The sequence below is a fragment of the Balaenoptera musculus genome, chromosome 9, assembly GCF_009873245.2.
Source record: "Balaenoptera musculus isolate JJ_BM4_2016_0621 chromosome 9, mBalMus1.pri.v3, whole genome shotgun sequence".
Lineage (NCBI taxonomy): Eukaryota > Metazoa > Chordata > Mammalia > Artiodactyla > Balaenopteridae > Balaenoptera > Balaenoptera musculus.
This window is the reverse complement of record NC_045793.1, coordinates 82959952-82984130: the sequence shown is the minus strand read 5'-3', so window position 1 is coordinate 82984130 and position 24179 is coordinate 82959952. Positions and strand designations below refer to the sequence as shown.

At 34.8% G+C, this 24179-nt stretch overlaps 1 protein-coding gene across 3 annotated transcripts in view; it reads right to left on the bottom strand.

Annotated features, from left to right (window-relative positions):
- HGF (hepatocyte growth factor) overlaps nucleotides 1-24179 on the bottom strand; it is an 81910-nt gene that overhangs the window by 38998 nt on the left and 18733 nt on the right. For 2 of the 3 annotated variants that reach the window (XM_036863601.1, XM_036863602.1), the window contains 5 exons: nucleotides 22924-23036; nucleotides 21398-21512; nucleotides 15852-15994; nucleotides 9733-9853; nucleotides 8219-8337 (listed from right to left, as the gene is read on the bottom strand). In XM_036863601.1, the coding sequence (XP_036719496.1) occupies nucleotides 8219-8337; nucleotides 9733-9853; nucleotides 15852-15994; nucleotides 21398-21512; nucleotides 22924-23036 (611 nt within the window). The remainder of the gene's footprint in view (nucleotides 1-8218; nucleotides 8338-9732; nucleotides 9854-15851; nucleotides 15995-21397; nucleotides 21513-22923; nucleotides 23037-24179) is intronic. The other variant, XM_036863603.1, reaches the window with a different exon arrangement.

The window sequence follows — 24179 nt, the reverse complement described above, 5'->3', positions numbered from 1 at the left end:
CGCCATTATACTTCATTATCCTTTATTATCTCCTAAAAGCCCTATCTCCAAATGCATTCAGGGCTTAGAATTTAACATATGAATTGTGGGTGGTGGGGAGCACAATTCAGTCCACAATGATAATTTTGATAGAAATCTTAACTATCAAAGATCTGCCTCGGCCACACTTCTGCAGTGGAGAGTTGTTCAACAGGTAATAAAGTTTCAGTTATGCAAGATGAATAAGTTTTAGAGATCTATTATGTATAGTAGATCTACTATACAATGTTGTACATAGTACCTATAGTTAGCAATACTGTGTTGTATACTAAACAGTTGTTAGGAGAGTTGTATTCTTACCACACACACACACAAAGGCAAAAGGGGGCAGGAGGAAACGTTTGCAGGTGATGAATATGGTTATTATCTTTGACTGTGGAGATGGATTCATGGGTGTATGTATATGTTCAAACCTATCAAACTGTGTACATTAAATATGTGATGTTTTAAAATATCAATTATACCTCAGTAAAGCTCTTAAAAATATAAAATGGATGTGGACACTTACATATCTAGAAGTTTAAAAAATAAGAAGGAAAAGAAAGAGGAAGTGAAAAATAAGGTAAAATATGACAAGATTTGTTTATTTTGTTGAAGGAAAAGCCATCAAGACATCAAGCAACGAAGGAACAAAACTAGCTCATGGAAGCATGAAAACTGACAATGAGTTGAGGTGACGGGAAGAAGGTATGAAGCAAATCTTCCTGGTTGGCAATGTTTGGGAGAAGCCAAGTTTTCGTATGAAAATCAAGAAGCATAGAAGAAATTCCAGGAGACACTAAAAGAAAATGAAAACTACCACTGAGCAGGAAGGTAACCGTCGTTCATTCAACAGACTTGTTGAACTCCTGTCACGTGCAAGGCAATGTGGTAACTCTGTGGAATACAAAAACGACCTGGTCCTTACCCTGTTGGAACTTACAAATTTTGATAGAGACAGCTATTAACCAAATAACTTCAAAAATAAATGTAAAAACCAAATTCTGAGAAGTACATGGAAGGAGAGATTTATGTTGCTATAAATATACAATAAGGAATTTGACCCAGTCAGGGAAGTCAAATGAAGAAATGATAACTGACTTGAAATTTGAACAATGGGTAGCTGTCAACTAGGTGAGGAAGGAAGAGAAAATTTTTCAGGGGAGAGGAGATGGCAGGGGTGAAGGAACTATAATGAGAATATGGAAAATATGAGGTATAGGGAGAAAACTATTCTGGCTGGAACAGAGAGCATGGAGAGAAATGTATATGAGGCTAAAGATAGGGGTGGAGGAGTAAAGGATGGTTTTGTTTTGTCTGTGTCCTAAGATCAAAGGAAATGATTGAAGAGTTTTAAACTGTTGTGTATGTGTGTGGTATGCTAGGCATAGGGAATGATATATTCAGATTTTTTAAAAATGTCATCCTGTTTGCAGTGTGGAGAAGGGATTGGAGGGGAAAGCTGGTGAACGTGGATATAGCTCCACTCAGAAGGCCACCCAAATATTCAAGATGAAAAATAATGCTGTCTTGGATAAAGGAGACAGTGATGAAGTGAAATGGAGATTTGATAGATACATAGAAAATAAAATTGACAGGACTTAATGATGGGTCAAATGTGAGGAGTGAAGGAAAGAGCATGTTTAGGATTATTCTAGGCTTTTGGATTTTAAACTGTGTAAATGGTGGTACCAATCATGCAAAAGAGAGCTTAAAAAAAGCAGATTAGACCATCCTATAGGATAAATGAAGAAAATCAGAGAAAAAGATAATACACGATAAAAGTCTCCAACCAGGCAAGTTGCTGGTGGTAACAGGTGGGGGAACAATTGGAACAGCCAACAGGTATATCCTAGTAGGTATATTTTAATGGGACATCAGCCTTACACGTATGACATGTAGCAAGAAAGTTGTTCTCAGAGGGATACCTGGAGTTCCAGAGATCTTTTCAGGGATCTAGGAGGTCAAAACTGTTTTCATAACAATGCTAAGATGTCACTTGTCCTTTTTACAGTGGAATTTCCAGTTGCACTTGATGTATGATATCCCAAAAGACTGAATGCAGAAGCAAATATGAGACACTCAGCTATCGTCTTCTAATTAAGGTAACATTAAAGAAATTTACAAAGAATCTAAAACAATGTCATTGTCCTTCCTATTTTTCTGAAAAAAATAGTTATTTTTCTTTTAAAATGTTATATTTATTAACATCCAATGAGCTTATTATTTTTAATGAATTAAATGTTTTTTAATTTATGTTTTAATTTCCAATACGGTAGATATTGATTCATGTAACCCACGCGGACAATTTGGGGTTCTCAATAATGTGTAAAGATGCCTTCAGTCCAACTGATTTAAATACTCAGTGGGATAGCTAAGGGACATCAACCACAAGGTAAGGGGCATTAACCACAAGTTAGCTTTTCAGTTGCCAAAGAGCTACTAAAGTTCACTTCAGAAAAGCACAACAAATATTATTTCTGTCTGAAAAGCAGTGAACTAATGTCTAGAACAAACTCTTATTCAGAATACAAAGTTATTATTATAGGGGAAAACCATAAAAAAATCAGTACTTCATTTAAGCACTGCATGGGACTTCCCATCTTGCTATATGTTTGCAGTGTCTTAAAATTTCATATTCTTGGAAGTCTGTTAAAAGTTACACAGCCAGAATATGTGTGGGCTGCTGCCATTTAGGTAGATGTCACCTTCTGAAGAACATGGTGTGAAGGAGCACTGAGAAGGCCTGTCCCAGAATACCCTGCTACACATTTGTCAGGTGATGAGCAATGTTCATCCTTCACTTTTAGTGTTACACTAATTGTAAGACTGAAAGTTGGAAGCAAAGTGACACTACAATAAATTTGTAGTTCATTCAGCTTTTTAACAAATAAAAGGAATTGAGAGCAGTATTCAACACCTTGGATCTGGTGTAAATAGCCCAGTGTCAAGGCAATGTCAGCTTTTACTTTACTAGTTCATGCTAAAATTCTGAAATTTTAATTTTATCATAGATCTTGGTCTGTTTTGTTCACTTCTAGGAAAGTTCCCAACAACTAGGAAAGCATGTGACGTATAAGAGCTACTCAACAAATATTTATTTAATGAATTCTATAGAAAAGGGGCAAAAACTCCTCTTTATGCTCTCTCTATGCTTCCTGGGATTGCTACTATGTCCAAGGCTTCTGCTATCACTATTCACTTATGACTCTGCATGACCTTCAGGGAAGACTGAACTTAGATGTACTTTGAGCACAGATATGAAGCACCTGCGTCTCAATATAAGCAGAACCAAACTTATTATCTTTCTCCTCAAATTTATACCTCGTTAAATATGTATCATCTACCCAATAACTTAGGAAGAATATTAGACTTTACCTTTTCCCTATCTCATTTCCCACATTATCCAATTCATCATTATATATGGGACGTTCTAACTCTTTAATATTGCTCACATCCTCCTTCACATTGTTATTGGCACTGCTTACTGCCTTAGTTCCCATTCTCTTTATTTCTTACTTGCCTGTTAAAATCAACTCTTATCAGATGCACCTGCCTCCTTGCTCAGCCCTCTCCATGCTAATTACCCAGAATACATAGTAATTCTCCTGGATCAGTAGTCTTCAAATGTTGTTGGTTTTTTTAATTTGTTTTTGTTTTTGCTCCTGTTACTAAAATAATTTTGAAAAAATATTTATATTCCCTCTCTTGTTTTTAAGTTGACATTTACATTTTTTATGCTAAGTTTAAATAGCTGCAAAAGATGTGATTTCTAGCATGTTTTAACTATTGATAGTTTTAAATTGAAAATTTTTATATCACTCTTCTATAATGGATTTAATGGACTCTAAATACCACAGTGATTTGATACCTATACCTTTTTCTGGATAAAATGTACATTATCAAGTTCTTTTTCTCCTTGAATCATTTTTCCATTCCACTTTACCCAAAGAATGTTATTTTAGTGTAATGTATTTTATTTTATGTTGGAGAGTCTTTTATTCCTCACCTATCATACTTTCCTGAAAGATTTTTATATACTTAATTTTCTTTTAATTTCTTGTGACCACAAAATTCTAAGAGATAAATGCACACTATACTAAACACACGCACAGCCACAAACACACAAATATACATATATATGTACACATGTTATGGATAGAGTTATACAATTATTAGCAGAACATAAATGATAAACAAAAATAATATATAGTATTTTCAAAGGTCTCTTTGTTTAGTGTCCCCAAGGTTTTTACACCCCAGGACAGTGCACCACATTAATATTCAGGAAGGATTAGCAGTTTGCCTTTTTTCAATAAAGTAGCAAAGGGCAGTTGTCAATGGGCAGGGAGGAAGTTGAACTTGACTGACTCCTTGGGAACACATGCATCTCAAGCAGAAGACTTTGGGAAAGAATTCATATAGAAAACTAGGAGCTGGAATTTGAGCCCTTTAACCTATCCATGCCCATAAACCCCTAGGACAGTCTTTGTGTTCCCCTGGGTTTCATAGACACCGATTTGGAAGCTACTGTTCTAGATGACAAATCAGATAAGACCACTCTCTCTGCTTAATTTTTCAGTGTTTCTCATGGTAACTGGATGGGCCACTCTTGGATCCTACTTCATCTGCCTCACATCAATCTTATTTTTCTTATCTTCTTCCATTTCTCTGTCTTTACCCCATCCCAACTCATATCAACCTAATTACCATGTCTTGAATATTGCCGTGCTGCTTTACCCATCATGTCTTTGCACACCTTTCTCACTGGCCTACCTAATCACAGTCATTTTGTAGAATTGAAATGAGGATTATTGACAGTAGATGGAAAGCACCTTTCTGTAGATGTTAAATAAATGGTAGCAATTATAACCTTCTTATACAGTTATTATATAATAAAAAAAGAGTTTTAAAATTCCCCTTCAACTTTAGAGAAGACAAGTGACACAATCATAAACTCTATTCTTTTCTTCAACCATATTGAAAACTCAGAATGAATTCAAGCAATTGGGACTGAGAGAAAACCAGAAAGCTCACGGAGGAATCAAATGATACAAATAAAAAGTGACAATCAATATTCTGTTACAACTAGTGCAGGTAAATATGTGTGTGGTATACAGAATTCTAATACACCCCTAAGATTCCTATCCACTGATGTACACTCTGTAACCCCCTCCCCTTGAGTGCGGGTAGAACTTGTGAATATAATGGGAGAGCCACTCCTGTAATTAGCTTATGTTGTACAACAAAAGTGAAGAGATTTTGTAGATGTAGTTAAAGTTCCCAGTCAGTTGACTTGAAATTAATCAAAGGAAGACTTCCTTAGGTGGGCCTGACCTAATCAGGTGAGCTCTTTAAAAGCAGGTGCAGAGCCTTCTGCATCGAATCACAGTGTGGAGGCAAAAACTGACCAGTTATTTTTCAATCATTTTCCCAAATAAAGATGTACTATTTTCCCAGGAAAACAAAACACTGTTATTTTTACCTTTCACAACTCTGTGTTAAGCGGAAAGAAATTATATGGAAGTTCTAAAGGATATGATTTCTGAACAAGTCCTTTTGACATTCATCCCCAGTGCAGAATCTTGGGTAAGTTGGCTTATAAAATTTTAATACCTTTGAAAAAAGTTCTTAATAAATAAATGGAAGAGGGTGCAGAGGTCAGAGGTTGAAAGTAACAGAAAGCTATCCTGTTGGCCTTGAAGAAGTAAACTGCCATATTGTGGAGAGGGTCATGTGGTAGGAAACATCAGGCAGTCTCCAGGAGTTGAGGATCTCAGCACTACAACCACAAGAAACTGAACTGGAATATCGGAATGGGACACCAAGTCTTAGATGAGACAATAGGTCTGGTGGGCACCAGGACTGTGGCCTTGTAAGATCCTAAGCAGAGGACACACCTGACTCATGCCTTGACTCCTGACCCACAGAAACCATGAGATAAGAAATATGTGTTATTTTAAGCTACCAAGTTTTTGATAATTTGTTATGCAGCAATAGAAAATTAATACACAATTGAAACCATCACCAAATTCCTTAGTTTTGCATTGTAGCCTTTACTATATGTATAAGCCAAAATATCTGGAAGACATTCTCTCTTATGCTTTCCAAAATTCCTGAATGTCACTTTATTTCATTAATTTTAATAAAAATATAGCCTCTATATATAAGTTTACAAACTAAAATCTGTCCTGTAATAAAATATTTTAAAAATATTCCCAAAGCTGAAAATATTTTTATCTTAACTACAATTGACCCTTTAACAGCATGGGTTTGAACTGCATGGGTTCACTTACACGCTGGTTTTTTTCTAGAGTAAATGCTATAGTACTACATGATCCCAAGGTTGGTTGAACTCACGGATACAGAGGAACCCAGGAGGGTCAGCACCCCCTAATCATCATGTTGTATATACTATATACTGTATATAGGTTGTATATATTAATACTATATAGGTTGTATATACTATATAGGTTGTATATACTATATACTGTATATAGGTTTGGGTCACAAATTCTACCACCATTTTCTTAGAATTAGCATCCTATAAACATCACCCTCTGTTTAAAAAAGCCATCAGAATTGTTGCACGTTAGTTGTATAAATAGCTAACTGTGGACAGAAAAGAAAAAGAAATTTATCTAACAGTTAGAAGTGTCATATTCATTCTGTTTTTTTCCTCTCCCAATGTCTTTTAAAAATAGCCAGTCTTATGCATGCCAGTTGAAAGGTGAATGTGCCAATGAATATGCATGTGAGTGTGTGTGTGTGTCTGTTTATACTGGTCTTATTCCAGAGACGATTTATGAGTGCCTAAAACACACACAAAAAGAAAAATGGAAGGGAAACTATTGGTTTATTGTACCTAGCTGGTCTAGAATTACTGACAGATTAACAAGATTTTAAAACTCATTGAGTTGAACTAACCAATCTATACAGAGAAACACTGTCACAAGAGTCATCCCTTATTTTAAGGACCAAACAGATGGTTCAATTTCCTTGGAACACTGTGTTCACATTGAGAGCCTTCCAGATTCTGCAGTTATTTCACATATGCCAGACACATCTCCTTTCTGTGGGTTTTATTTGAGTCGTCCAAAACATTTCCTTTTATTAGCAGGTCTAAGTGGAGAGATATTTACCTTGGCAGTATCATAGTGTAGATAATACTGAATAAGTCTGTTCAAAGAAATAGCCTCATCATGCCAATCTAGGGAAATATGCAAATCCCTATCCATAGCCTCATAATTGTATATTTATCATTCTGGGTGCTGGTACCTGATTGTATGTCTTTACATTTTTCTCTCTAGATATACATATCTTTATATTAGCCAGCCAATTTATAACATGATTCCACATTACTAAATTTATGCAATTCTGATTTGAAAGCATTTTAGGATACAGTTGAAAAAATAAGACTGTACACATAAAAATAAAAGCATGTTTACACCTAATTATTATCCAGGATTATTTCAGAGAAGAATAAAAATGTGTGAGTTAACTGTGGAGGAGAGGACCAAGTGTACAGATTCAAAGGGATATCACAAAGCAAGTAAGAAAAGAAGCTTTTATCATAAACTCAGGAAAGTTGGGTAAAGGCCAGTATATAGAAGGATAGTAGGACTGCTAAAAAACAGGTTGAAAGAGAATGCAGGCTGTGTATAAGGAGGCCAGAGAGGTGAGGATCAGCTACTAGAGATTAAAGATGTCTGTGAGAATCTTCTGTTAGACTTAGTTTTCTACATTGCAGCCTCTGTCATTCACCAGAAGATGTGCATAGTCAGTTGACAGCTCATGTTATGTCTGGGAGGATAGGTAGGGAAAGGATACAGGATTGGAAGGTAAGAATCTGAGGTCCTAGCTCTTATGGCCCTAATGACATTATGATACTGCACATAATCCCTGATCCCTCTGTAGATTTTTTTCCCTTTTTCTTGGTAACATGAGAATGTTTAGGTCTTTGCCATAAGTATAAATGTTTTGTGTGTACGTGTGCACTTGTGTGTGTATCTCTTTCAAAATAATGGCTCTCTGAAATGCAAAAGATTGGGTAGGATTATGTAACACATTCTAAAAATGTTAAAACCTATACACGTTAAAGTATCAAGTAAAATAGTTGTTAACCTGCCTCACTAATAATCGCCTGCTTAGATCCAGTCTGTGAGAGGAAAAGGAAGCAATAAATTTGACCCTAACTTACCGCACATTTTAATTGCACAGTACTCCCAGGGGGTGTCAGGGTCAAGAGTATAGCACCATGGCCTCGGCTTGCCATCAGGATTGCGGCAATAATTATCATCAAAGCCCTTGTCGGGATATCTGCAAACCACACCAAGAAAAGTGTCATGTAAATCTGCCTGGAACACCACCCAGCTCTCAGCTCACAAAATAACTTTTGACTTAGCTCGGATACTGTTAGCTGAGGAAAGAAGAGATTTTCTATGTTTCGCCTTACAAGGACTGCTAATCATTGACTGCTGAATCTATTACTGTGCATATTCTACTAAGGCTAGAGTACCATCCCCTTTGCTAATAAGTTAGGTCCACTTGGTACCGGTCCACTGGTTGAGGTCCCAAACTGAATCCCCTTCTCATAAAGCCCAATTAAGGACAGATTACATAAACATGACCTCGTGTAGAATGCTCATTAAGAAAACAGGTCCTCTTCTAGGGCAGACTTAAAGTTCAAACTGAAAGTTAGGTTTCAATAGCTATGTTACTAATGATAGCTCAATTTTAGAGCTAGAGTCTTTCTAGGTCATGCCCTCACCTCCAGCAGAGCTAGAGACAGACTCCATCACACCACTTTCTCTATACCCACCTCCCTTTAAATGAACAGGGTCCTGAATTGGCGAGTTGTTTTTAATTGCTACCATATTCCTTGTGCTCTCACTTAAAAGACAAGAGATGCACTTAAAAACAAAGCAGTTTTAATTTCATCTAGAAGAGCAAGACAAAAAGAGAAAGAAGAAAGAAAAAACACCTTTCAGCAATTTCAGAAGAAAGGTGGGGATAGACCTTCTTCTGTAGTTATTTGTATTTTTAGTCTTTATAATAAAAAGAAGGAAAAATTTTTTTCAACTAAAATGTTTCCTGTGAAATGAATGGGCCAAAATACACATAATTTGTAAACCATTTAAACTCAAAACCTACTCCTGAGGAGAAAAGTAGACTTGGTTGCCTGACTTTTCCAGATGGGCAACTTCAAAATCCACCACAAGAAAGCAGCAAAAGAATTGTTTGCTCCGCCTTTCATTCCCTCTCTATGGGCATGAGCTGCGTCATGGTGTCGCACATTGACCCCACTTTACCTAAGTCACGGAAGGTGTGGCACTAGGAGGAGATTCACATTCACTTTTATTTAACAATAATGCCACCCTCCCCAGCTTGGGCCTGTCCAAGTGGTTATTATTGAATGAGCTTTTCTCTTTTTGCTGCTGCGGAAGGGAAAGAGGAAGCTTCTATTAGTGTTTTCCTTCTCCAGCCACTGATGTTCCTGTGTTCAGGACCATCCTGATTTCAGGGACTCTTAACCTCATCAGCCAAGACCAGTTGGAGGTGAAGCCAGCACTCTCATATACCTCATCATAAATCCCTGTGCCCCAAGACTATCAGGAAAACATTATATCAAGAGAATTTCCATGGTAATTTGCCATGGGGCAAATAACAGTTTGTAAATAGAATCATTGGACACATGATTTGGTGGTATTTTACCTTTCTGGCAAGAATTTATGCCGATGTGGAGTCTGATGATCCCAGCGCTGACAAATCTTGCCTGATTCTGTATGATCCATGGGGCCTCGATAACTTTCCCCATTGCAGGTCATGCATTCAACTAATAAAATTAAAGCATGGCATGTTAATTGCTTCTGACAGCAAAATCAAGAACACCACTGTTCCATTTAAAGAACAGTAAATCACCTGTTTAGCAAGGATATTTTTAGAAAAACTTACGTACGCTTTTAACTTTAAATTAGGGCGTAATGTCCATTAATAGTGGCATAAAATACTCCCTACTGAACTTTTCATACAGTTTAAATGGGATTTTTGTAGTTAGTGTCATACAGATTTACCATAGGGCCAAGATGCTGCCTTTCTAATTTTTTAATAACTGTCCAAAAGGTACCTAGAAACTGAAAATCCTTGGGGATTTTCCCTTTGTTGTTCTAAAATGCCGGGGGTCTCAATATCTATACTGTCAAACACGACAGTGCTCTTCTCTCAACCTACCCTGCAACACATACACAGAAAATACACAATTTAAAATGAGTACACATCATACTTCTACAGTTAATGCCAAGATCAGGACCAGATAGATCTGAGAGACCAGCTTCAAATAGTAATCTGGTACTATTTAAAGAATGTGAATATTTTACAGGACGAAATCATGGTTCCTTTCTATCAGTGAGTATCCACATCGAATAACTGAGCAGACTTACATACTTATCTAGCTTAGCATAGAACATGACCTGCTATTGAACTTCTTGTACTTGCTGTTTTTAAAATGTATAAGCTGATCTAATTATGCTGGATATTGCTGATGACTCTGTGAAGTTAATTAATAGTTCTCTTCTGCCTGGCCTCTTATACCACACTGAAAACTCTGAATCACATCAACTAGCTGAAAATAAGGCTTCTCAAGTGGACAGGTTGATTTGTGGCACAGCAGGCATTCTGTGGAATAAATCATTGCTTGGCTTTCCTACAAATCCGGCAAACTTCCCCAAACACATCATTTGTATCTTGTGATTACTGATCGTCTAACATTAGCTGAAGTGGGAAAAGATATCAGTGTTTAGTTTTATCCACTGGGATCTAGCCTAATGAGTATTTGTAGAAATTCGGGATATATTATTAGAATCGTCACTTTTGAACCTTTGATTTTTATAATCTAATAGGACGTTAATAACTAAATCCCTAAAACATGAAACCATTTGGCCTGATCCATCTGCTTCTTTTCGTGTAGGTTGATCTATGAACTAAGACAAGGGACCAATTCAGCTTCCTCTCATTTGATACTGAGATCCCCCAGACAACAGTCAGTAAGCTCCTGAAGTATAAATGAGAGGGATCCAAGAGCATACCGATAAAGGTGCTCTGGTTGGCCAAGGTCAATTCCACATCGGTTATGTAGTATCACATTTCAGCTTTCCATCTGAATGGGGTTACAAACTTAGTTCCCATTTTAAAAAGAATGTAAGGTTTGATATGTTCACAGAAAATGAGGCAACATTGATCATTGTTGTTTGCTCCTCTGTATTGAATGAAAGAGTAGAATAGAATCCTATGATCACAAATAAGGGGATAAAATATCCACATGTACAATTTCTAATCTTGTATAGTACTCAGGAATCAGAATATACCTATTTTGTCTCAATCAGAAAATGCAGTTTATAAGAGTATATCCTTTTCTAATTAGAGTGAATAAAATTATTGTCTGGGAAACTGTGTTGGGGCATTATTAAAAAACACTTCTCCTGAAACTTTAGAATTTTTAATTTTCTTAAGGAAACATAGCTACACAAATGAAACAGGTGATTCTATAAGATGACTGCTCTCCAGCATGAGCGGTAGATCAGTGCTTCGCCAAACTTTAATGTGCATAAAAGTTACTTTGAGATCTTGTTAAATAAAGGGCAAGTTCTGATTCAGTGAATGAGGACTGAGGCATTAATAACAAGTTCCCAGAGGACGATGCTGCTGCTGGTCCTTGGACCTCACGTGGAGTAGCAAGTTTGTAGATAATTTATTCAATTCTGAAAGTTCTTAGTGTTTGGCTTTTAGGAGAGAATGGATTTTACTTAGACCTTGAAGGATGGATAAGATGTGGATAAACTATAAAGGGGCAAAATAACATAAACGGTACAGAAACATGAATTAGTATGCTATGTTTATAGTAAAGTGAAGAGAGAGTTATGAATGCAGGTGCAGACCTAATGAGATTGAAAAATAATAAAAGTTAACACGAAGAATGTTAGATTTTGGAAGGCAATGAAAGTTGCTGTTGGGGTGGGAATTAAGTGAATCCTGTGATAGGACTGAGATGCTAAGTATATTATAGTTACATATTCTTTGATTATTCAGTATTTTTAACATATAAGGAATCATTTGAGCCTTGCAGTGAGGAAAACAAGGCTCACAAAAGTTTTAACGGGCTTACCTAAAACAGAAAATGCCAGATCTGTGCCTGGAACACAGGTCCTCTGACCCACAGTCCAGCGCTCTTTCCATTCTCCCTAATTGCCTCTTTGTCCTACATATTTTAACTTGTTTCCTACACATTCTTACTGGTCATACTTTAAAATAGGTTGAAAGCAAAACTTTTAGAAAGTCAGTCTCCCTGCCTTTTCTCAGTATTGTCCTCATTACCCTCTTCGCTCCTGTTTACAGCAGTAGGTTGCCTGCCTGTTGGATTCTCACCTATTGGGGGCTAGGAGAAACGAGACTGGCCATCTTATCCCAGGATGAAAAATTTGTGGTTTCTCCATTGCATCCAACCGTCAGGTTAGTCATAAAAATTACTTCGAGAAAGGCAAATTTTGAACTCATATTTACTTCTCAAACTTCAAGAATTCTAAGACTCTTCTAAGTTTTCCCAGCTCAAAGTCAAGCCATATAGGTGGAAACCAAGTCCACCTACCTACCAAGGACTCAGGTGAAAGCATTATCTATATAAGAGTGCAAGAGGGTGAGGATTGCACCTCCTGCTGTATTTCCTTTTGACTCTCTCTATTGTTGCCAGTGTATTATTTAACCGTTCCAGCAAGTTCTTCCCTTAAAAAAAAACAAACAAAAGCAAAATACTGTCCCAGTTCACAAAAGCTCAAACTAAATAAATGTTTATATTCGTAAGTAAATGAATACCTTTTTCTAATTATAGTTCTGCCCTAATTGATAATAGAAAACTACAAAAACTACACCTGAATTGTAATATAACTAGGATTAATTTAACACCTTTCTCATATACTAACTAAACTCAAAAATTACTGTGTTCCATTTTTATCAATCATAAAACCACAAGTGATATGAGTTCACAGACTAAAACAACTATTTTGGAAATATCTCTCAGACAAATCCACGCTAGTGATTACCTCAGCAAAACTGAATGTTTAAAATATGGTCTCACAAATCCACATTTATAAATAATAGTTTTATTTAAATCTTTGTTTTTAAAAGTCTTTTGCCACACAGAGTATGGAATTACACATTTAAAGTTATGGCAGTATTATTTGGTATTTTAAGTGTAAGGTATTTAAAAATAATGATTATGGCTTAATAAAATGCATTTACTTGAATATTTATCATTTAAAAAATCTGTTTCAATGACTAGTGATTGCTTTATTTTAAATCCCAAGCAAATGTTAAAGCAAGAAGTCAAATTTTATATACCTCCGTTTTCCATAATCTTTGAATTAAACATTAATGGTAATATTTTCTTTACATAATTATGTAAGGTTCTAAATGTGATAAACGAGTGTTCATTTTGGAATGCTTAATATATTTCAAAGGTTTACATTAAAAGAAAATAATTTTAATCTTTAAATACCAGATATATTTTTATGAACCAAAATTGCAGACAAATTTCAGGTGATTATTTAGCAAATATTTTAATATAGTTAGAAAAATTTCAAAAAATATATACTGTTCTACTTGTCCTTTTCCAAAGAACAGTCCAAAGTTGACCACATACTTTTCTTATTTAATTTTAAAGTATACAAAATGATGTGATCATTAATATCTCATCCATAATAATATAACCTTTGGAACTTGACATTTACAATATCCATAGATTAAAATGTCTCACCCATCATACTATTTAAACATTGTGGATTTTGAGGCGTTTTCCTCATATATGTATTTTAATAGAAATTTACATCATATCTACATTATTTTGTATATTTTGTATTACCCATTTTATAAATAGCTATTTTTCTCCATTAATGTATTGACAATGCTTCTTCTTATTTTAGATACCCTTCATTAAAATCCTGCTAAAACACTCTTTATGTTAGCATGAATTTAAATATCACAGCTCAATTCACAGTCCCTGAAATATGTTTAGCCTACAGGACAGGTGTTGGTTTACTTCTCTCACAGGAGGGTTATTCTACTCTTTCAGACTTCTAGTTGCTTCCAGAGAAAGCATATCTGCAACCTTTAATGCCACCGTGACCAATAGCATCATTTGCCATTCATACTAATGATCAATGCCCTTTTCTAAGGGAGGTGCGATGACCTCAAATCATTAAAAAATATTAGGGACGTATACTCTAATGAGATAAGGAATACCAGAAATTTTTCCAAGCATTTATTTTTTATCACATTTATTCTACACCGCCTGTCATTTTAGATATATGCCAATATAGTTTGATGAAGGTTCTTCTTTTAAACCAGGGGTTGAAAAATCACATTCCCACAGACTAGGCAGGCAAGATAAATGCTAAACTGTTTAAAGTTTGACCAATTTACCTTCCCTTGAAAACACTGTCCCAGGTCAAACAAAACCAATAAAGAAAACTCCTTGCCAATAACTTTCAAACTCAGAAAACTGTGATAGCGGAGAGTTCCCTAAAAGTAGGGTTTTCTTCCATGTGTAAATTTAAGACAAATATTACAGACTTATTCATACAAAACAGACATTCATAACGTTATCACAGATCAGTTTATTATTTTTAAAAGAAAAGAAAAACAAGAAGTTATAGTGAACAGAGTATGATATGGAATGGAAAGTAAGAATTTACAAACAGATGGAACTGGCTCTAGCACATGAATTCAAGAATTTTAAATTAACTAACAACAGAAAACAAATTCACCTTCTCTGTGACAATTAGCTAACAATGGCCTTTTTATGTGATAAATATCAACCTAATACTTAATGAATATTATGGAAGAAATAGTTCAAAAAATATTTGGTTAATAACAAACAGGTAAAATATCTCACTATAAAAATTAGACAGCATTCCAGCCGTAATCCCCACCCCAAGTACTTCAAAATGCTACTAAATTTTTATCAGAATTCAATCCATGTTTCATTTTGATTTTTAGTATTTTAGTTTCTGACAGAACTAAAAAAGCCAGCTATTCAGTAGCCAGATAACCAAGAAAAATGAAGCCACATACAATGCTGAAATGGTTACTCTTCCTTCTTGCGGGTCATTCAGTTTCCACTGTAAAAGTAAGGGCAGTGCCCTTTCATGCTGTGAGAGGAGGTGAAGACACAGACATGGGTTTAGAGTGCCTGCCTTCCAGACAGCCTGTGATCTACTGTTTTGATCTCTTCAGATACCATTCTGAATGGTATTCAGTTCCAGACTATGTATCAAATTTGGTTCACCAAAACACACACAGGGCACTCGAACTTTCAGTGACCCCCTTCCTTATTCTCTTCTGGGTCCGTATACCCTTGCCACACAACTTCAAAATAGCTTTGACAAAACTTCTGCAAAAGCGGGTTCTGGATGAGTAGAATTAGCGTTACTCATAAAGGGCTAAGTGTCATTCTGCTCCTTTCAGGTGAAGTATGGGAGCAGATTTTGAGCTATTATGAGCTCAAAACAGCAGATGAGGAAGCCCAAACTTTTACTCTCCCCGAAGAGATACCTCAGGCTCTTTTGAAATTCAAACTGATAACTCGCTCCATTATTTTGCATTAATCTGATGATAATCAGTTTTTAAAACATCCTATAAAAATGCTCGAATTATGATCTATAGTTGCAATTGAATGAACATCATATTCATTGTGATTTGATTCAATTTTGTTAACCTTTAATGTGAGTTGCAGTTTTACACAAAGGGAGAGCAGAGTGCCCCACATGGCATTCAGGTTCATTTACCTTCTGAACACTGAGGAATGTCACAGACTTCGTAGCGTACCTCTGGATTGCTTGTGAAACACCAAGGTCCCCCTTCTTCCCCTCGAGGATTTCGACAGTAGTTTTCCTGTAGGTCTTTACCCCGATAGCTCGAAGGCAAAAAGCTAGTTTTAAAATGATAATCATTACAGTATAAGAGCATGCAACTTTTGGGGGGGGGGCCTATTAATTTTACTAACTAGTGGGTATGTTTTCCCAAAAGTGGAGAAATCCTTTTTTCTATCTCAGACCTCCATAGATATTAACCTGAATTCTGTCATTTCCATCTATTCTTAAGATACTTAAATTTTATAGACGTTTACCTAACTGAATTCTCGTATTCAGCAGCCTTAAGAATGATTCACCTCTGGATTCACTAAGAGTCAATAATTCTAGAGCCTAATTGACATTGTTTGAACCACAATTTCAAAGTTCCACTCAAAGGCAGCAAATGATTGAGGAAAGCCACTTAGGAGAGAACTGCAGAAATACTGCACTAGACCTGGAAATCTCACTATTACGCTGCTTATCTGAGATAATTATTTGTTTATTGCTTTTCTTATGAATGATAGCCCCCTTTTTTTCTGCACAATTGAGAAATAGAGTGATAGAGTAACAGGAACAAAGGGTCTAGAAACAAATTGAATCTGGACTCAAATTTCAGCTCTGTCTTACTAACTGGAGACCCCAGCGGGCAATTTTAGCCTCTTTCAGCCTACTAGCTTACCTATACACTGAGTATAACCATAACTTATAACATCTTACACCTATGTGGTTGTTTTGAGAAGTTCAAAGAGATGAGAGAGTAATTGACACTTAATAAACTCCATCTGTTACTAAGCACACTCCACTTAGTAGTCTTTAGACTGTCATAGTAAAGAACAGAAATGCTTATTCTCTTTAAAAATGTTTAAAGTTTTCACTGTGACTGGGGCTTGGTGCTTTCAGGTTTAATTCATAATAGTTGGCCATTGAGTGCAGACTGCAATATATTACCTTCATTTAAAATGTCTAATGCCCTCGTTATAATTTTGTTACCAGCACACAGTACTTCAACATAAGAGCAGAAGAGTTCAAAGCCCTTTTTATTCTTTTGTACTGCTTGTGACCTTGGCCTCAATGATGCTGCAAGTGTCTGCTAGATTGCACACAAAAAAAGCATAAGTAAACAATATATATCTGTAGGTAACATCAGTGAGCACTTTTTTTTGAAAATCCGGTTACATTTTCAATATTCAGTTCAATTTTTGCTATAAAGCTTAATTTCTACTTTTACTGACCTCTGAGATCTAAATGGTACTTAAATTACAGTGAAGTCCAAAGATTTTAGTCTCTCAGTAAATACCATTCAAATACGTTTCCTACCCACTGAAACCTCTAGTTAAGAAATAATCATTTTTGTTATGCTGTGGCATAAAATAAATATGGACATGTCTTGGGTACCAAGGAACATTTTGCAATGAAATTATTTAATTTGGACAGGAAATACACCAGAGTTAAGTGCTCAGAAAATGTAAATTATTGGTCAAAAATAAAGAGTCCAAGAGACTTACTACTAACCAAACATTTTCAAGATATCTATTATTATACACATTATGAAATGCCAAAATGTCTTTACATAAAGAGTTTATATCCCTACTTCACTGGCATTTTAAATATTGGGGAACAAAAATTAGACATTAGGTCTTATGACTGACAAAAATTATAATATAATGAAAACCTATCATGACTTTACGGTTCCTAACAGTAATTTTCAGTATTTCATGAAAAATAAGTCATCTTTTGTCTTAGTTTTAGCCCCATTATTCCAGAATAATTTAATATAATCTTTGTGCCATTGTGTGAAAATTATTTCCTTTCATTTCGCCAGTTCTCCAATTTCTCATAGTAAATTTATAATGAAATACTCATTTTTCTGATAGAATCAAAACTGACTTTTACTTTATATTTTTTTCATAAAGTACTGCATTAATCAAATTTACCTAAGAAAATCCCCTCTATTTTCTGAACTCTATTTTCTGAAAAAGCTTGATATAGTATAGTACTGAGAATAAGTTATTGTTAATCACAAAAATCTACATTGTTGCCCCATATGTATCACTTGACTAGTATATGACACTAACCCTTAGATAATTTACTTACTCTTTGGGTTTTCAACTTCACTTACGAGATGAATGGAATGAATTAGATTATTATAAGCTCCTTCATTTTATATCATTTTATGTATTAAGTTTAAAAAACTAAATAATGATTTAACACATGTTAAATGCACACATATAAAATATCTACGGTTTTAGAGATTTTGTTCCACACACACACACATATACATATACACACATATACCTTTCCAGTGGATTTGTAAAGCAGAGAAGAAGTAGTGAATGGGACTTCCCTGGTGGCTCCGTGGTTAAGGATCCGCCTGCCAATGCAGGGTACATGGGTTCGAGCCCCAGTCCGGGAAGATCCCCACATGCTGCGGAGCAACTAAACCCGGGCACCACAACTACTGAGCCTGCGCTCTAGAGCCCGTGAGCCACAACTACTGAGCCCGCACACCTAGAGCCCGTGCTCCACAACAAGAGAAGCCACTACAAAGCCCGTGCACCGCAATGAAGAGTAGCCCCCGGGCGTCACAACTAGTGAAAACCCACACACAGCAACAAAGACCCAACACAGCCAAAAATTAATTAATTAATTAATTAAAAAAAAATAAGTAGTGAATGAATAAGTCAACAGTTTAGTAGGAAAAACGCAAGTAGGAAGGGAAAGAGATAAAGTAGAAATCAAAACTAGCTATGGTTAAAAGATGAATAAAGTTTTCCCACTGGAGTTAATAAAAATGAAAAATGAAGAGAAAAATGTGTGCTGCTTTCCACAATTCTATATCAATGCATATCACATGCCTCTTTAGGACATGCAGGGTAAAGAGCAGAATGGGTCATCTCTTCTCTTCAGTCTTTGGTATATATGACTTTCTACCCCGATTAACTGGTTTTCTTTTGTGTTCTGAAGTTTTCCGTCTGCTTTTCTTTAGTATCCCATACTTGACCAAGCAATGAAGCCTAGCCCTGCTCTTTGCACTCTATGTGTTCATTCAACACACGTTTATGAGAACCTATTGCACACACACCCTGTAATAAACTCTAATAAACTTTTACTCACATATATACTATTTTTGGTTCTCTGTCCTTGTGAGCAAGGCTCTATTTTTAGAGAGATAAGTGAAGGAATATTTAAAATTGAGTTACATCCAAATATACTTTGAAACATAAATTAGATCTTCTGGGTGCTGGCCACCTTTTCTTTTCTTTTAATATGAACTGTGTTCATAGGAAACTTGATCCATTCCATCATCTGCTTCTTTAATGAATGCTGGGTGGCCAGTGAAGGATATAGATGTAGATATCAGGTCACCTGGTTTTCTAGTTAAGCTTCTATACTAATTTCATCATCTATCATCATCTTCCCATTAAGCCACTTGTAAAATATTTCAATTTAGGGAGTTGACAATAAATCACTCCTCTAGACAGACATATATAGATATATATTTCTCTTTCAATTTTCCATAGAGTTAATCTTTAGTTAACACTTAAAAGTGTTAACCTAGCATGTAGATATTCCAATAAGCTGCTAATTGATGAAAATGTGTTGCTCCCATTGAATAAAATTTAAAAAAATGATTAATGTACAAGGTCCTCTCAGCCCTAAAGCTTTATATCACAAGGAAATGTTTGTTGGTAAAATAGCTGATTGGACTGGGAAGCCAGTTCCCAGGGAGATCTATTTCACATGTACTCCTGTAGCAGAGAATCACAATCATAGAGAATTTGGGTTGAAATAAGACCTCTACTGGGTCATCCAGTGTACTCTCCTCAACTAGGGTAGGATTGATTTCAAACGCCATTCCTTTGTTCATGAAAAACTTAGATCCATCTATTTAAGCAAAATGTTTTCCTCACTATGCAGGGAGTGACGCCATGCAAATCCTTATGAGAGGACAAAACCAATTACATTGTTTGTTTTGTAATGTAAAGATAAAACTATGTTTTGGAGGTATTCATGTAATTCATAAGTAATGAATTTGGAAAAATTAGTTGTTTTCTGTTATTGAAACACTGTAAAGCTGATCTGCTTGGACACTTACTAGCTGTTGTTAACAAGGCCAGAATCACAGGTTTGATCCCAGTGTAGAGCAACCAACTCTTTTTCTTTTTACGTGGGCCAATGAACTCGGTTTCTGTTTACTGAAGTAATATCATCTTGCATAGTTTTGCCTCCCACCAAATGAATGAAATGGAATAAAAAGTGGATTCATCAAGGCAAGTTACTCCCTCTATTGCAAAAACAGGTCACAGCACGTATCCTACTGATTTGCTGGGTGTTTAAGGCCCTGGGGTTGTTAAAACACAGCATACAGAGTGACACTGGCTGGCCTCAGGTTCTGGCCATACCACTTGCTAGTTGTGCATGATCTTGAAAAGTTACTAAGGATCTTTGCTCTTCAGTCTCACCATATAAAAAATAGAACTAATAAAATCACCTACTTTGTGGTTCTTGAGAGGATTAAATGAGATAAACCAGGTATACTGCTCAGCAAGGTACTTGGCACATGGTAAATAAATCTTCCAATGCATCTAATAACCAGGGAGAGCTGTTTTAAACTGCTTTAGTTCCTGTTAAAATTCTTTGTGAAATAAGTCTTGAAAAACTCTGGCTATATATGGCTCTCTAGTGAGTAGATATCTATGTTTCTCCTCCATGATGATTAAAATTCTCAGACTAATGAGCCTATGGATATTATGTTTACTCATCTTTAAATAGCATTCATCTGTTATAATGAACACAATTCTTCTCTTCACTATAGACATTTAATTTCCAAGGAATAAAGTTTTCTCTAGTCATTAGGCACTAGGTGAAATGGGAAAGTTGGTCAATCTGAGGCATGAATTTTTAGCAGAGGTTCTCAATTTTGACTGTGCTTTAGAATCACCTGGGGAACTTTTAAAAAAAATACTGGGTGCCAAGTGATTCTGATTTAATTGGTCTGTGTTGATGCCCGGGTGGTAGGATTTGTTAAGGGCTTGTAGCAGGTGATTTTAATGTGCAGTCAAGTTTGAGAACCACCATGGTTAAAGAACATTTGGCCCCTGGGTAAGATCAGAATCTTTTCCATCTCCAACTTATCACAGGCAGCCTCTCCACTCCAGCTGCAGAGTGCTGTGCCTTTTCGCAGGCAAAGAGAGGGAAAAAAAATTTTTTTAATTACTTTTTTATTATTTCTTCCCAAACACCAAGATCTATAAATTGAGGTTTCGAGGTGAAAAAATGTTAGGCTACATCTTAATAATAATTTTTTATTCTTTGGCTAAATATCAGTTACAAATTCAGATAAGCTGTGGCCTAATACACTTCTGCAAAGTTGGCTAAATTATTATAGAACTGTAGGATTATTCTGAAGCACTAACCTGGGATTGGTAACACACCTATAAAAGAGAGGCTCTATCCTCTTTTCTTCATGCTATTCTTACCTGTGTTCGTGTGGTATCATGGAATTCCAGGGCTGGCATTTGATGCCACTTTTAGTGATAGATACCGTTCCCTTATAGCTACCTCCTTTACCGATGATGCAGTTTCTAATGTAGTCTATCAGAAGAAAGCAGAGAAAAATGTTATAACTATGTGTAACATATATGCTGTGTATATTAAAAATAAAAATGATAAAATTCCATTCAAATCTTTAAGTAATGCTTATAAACCATCACAAATCATATTGAAATTTCTTGCCTAAAAATTCTGCTAATATTTTCAAAATAATACATTTCAGAGTAATCCAAAACAAACAAAAAACACCATTGAGAAGTTTTAATTTTGTGAGTATATACCTGGATAACTGTAGAGATTAGTCTACCTACTTAACGTAGATTATTCTTTATACTCAACTGGACAGGCAAATTTTATTTAGCATAATGATTTGCTCAAATTCACAGACCATTTTAAGAACATATTAAAAACAAAAATTTGTAAATCTATATTGAATTCAAAAAGTTACTTTAAGATAATGGAAATAACTGATTTGTCTTTATATCAGTAAAATTGTGTGGGTTTTTGTGTATGTGTGTGTATGTGATAATTACATTATGCTGATTGTTATTTTCCATATTTTTGCTAACAGATCAGCTGCTAAATTATAGGACAGTCAAACTGAAACAAGCTGTATATTTCTATCCAATAATAGTATATACAGTTGTTAGCAACCTAGAAGATTAAAGGTGGTTTTATACTAGATTATGAATTATGTTTAGGATTTACAGAATTATTGGGGTATATAGAGATCATCTTATTTTCTAACATGAATTAAAGAAAACATTAAAATTGAAATAAATAGTATTATCATAAACATAATTCATGATTATTATTTTGTGTAATGAGGGATTTATTCTGTAAAATACACATTTAATAAACATTCTTCAATTATTTTATTATTATAAATCCACTTTTGAACAAAATAAATACCTTGTGAATATAATATCAAACTACCAAAGTAGGCAAATTAACTAATAATATGGTCTCAATTCTTTCAAAGATTTTTTAAAAGTATGTAACTAGGAATAGATCCAGCTAATTTTTCAAAACCTCCACGTTTTGTTGTTATCAGAAATCATCACTATAACTTAGATTAATTATCCAAAGTTATTAAAATTTATAATACTATAGTAAGCTCAAAATTTGCTGTTATATAAAATGTCTTAAACTAATAACTTAAGGTGGCACTTTCTAAAATGACTGTGGAGAATATCAGTTCTGGGAGATGTTACCAGAAATAAACAAAGAGGGGAGGGATAATCTAACTATGGAAAATTTGGGAAAAAGTGTCTTTAAAGTACCATACTGAAAATAGTCAAGGCAGTAGTGTCATCTGTCTTAATAGATGAATTGACTTCATAATAGATCCATGATATAATGGAAAAATCAGTTAGAAAGAGCACTGTGGCAGGCAATTACATATATTTTATACTTTGTTTCATTACGAAATATTTAGGGAGAAGCCAGTTACCTTTGTTTTCATAGAGGTCAAATTCATGGCCAAACTCTTTTTTCACTCCACTTGACATGCTATTGAAAGGGAACCAGAGGCATCGCTTTCTTGCTTTGTCAAAAACAAAGGCCCTGAAAAAAATATCTGAATGAAAAGAAGGAATACTACTATTTATACAGTTTTTAAAGAATAGGCACCTGGTTTAAACAAGGAAGGCAATATAAAAACAGACGCATTATTACATATACAGAAACATGAGGGATATTTGAACCTACCATTTTGATAGCCAAATAAGACAGAACAAAATTAAATTTTTATAGGTGTAGATTTAAATATCAGATAGAATAAAATTTGAAATGTTCTCATGTTATTCTAAATGACACATAGAAGAATGAGGGCTTCAACAAGCAAAATCAATATATAGCACAACTACTTGGAATATTTCTGAAGACTTTATTTTTTTTTGTAAGTACACAGCAAGTTGGAAGACATTTTTGCAGTTATATACAAATTATTATATTTGAAATATCATGATTAACTTCTAAAGGTTGTAATTGTATAAAGCACATTCTAATGTGACATGTCCTAAAATGTGTTAGACAAATCACCACCCCAGGAGATTCTCCAGAAAAGAAGGATCTAAAATCAAATGTTTGGGAAATTTTGCATATAATATCACTTCTTGGTGAGTTATAAAGCATTTAAGCTTATAAAGGCGATGAAAATCCTGCTCTTAGGTAACTTTACATAAGTCAATGTTTCCTAAATGGATTTGCTTGCATAAGCATTTTTAGTTTAAATAAACAACTACTAACATCAGAGAGAATATGCTTTTGATATACCATCTTGACAAAAATTGCTGAAATGTGTTAACTCCTAAAATTATCATTCCTATAGCTAAGTATTATATTGGTATTTTCTTGCTCACTGAAAAAAGTATTTCTAAAGCAAAATGATAAATACAAAAATCCCTTAACTGAGAATAGTAAAGTACTTAAAATTTTCAACACATTAAGTGTTACCATTTCTTAAAATACAGAAAATAAAGTTCGAATTCTGAACTATTTTCTTTCGATTAAGAAATAGTATTAAAACTCCTTCTTAACCATGTTCATGCTAATTATAATGTCACCATGTATAAGCATCTAATTAAGAAAAACACATAGATTTTCTAAGAATAAAGATTTTTTGCTTCCAGATTTTATATATATATATATATATATATATATATACATATTATATTTTAACATCTTTATTGGAGTATAATTGCTTTA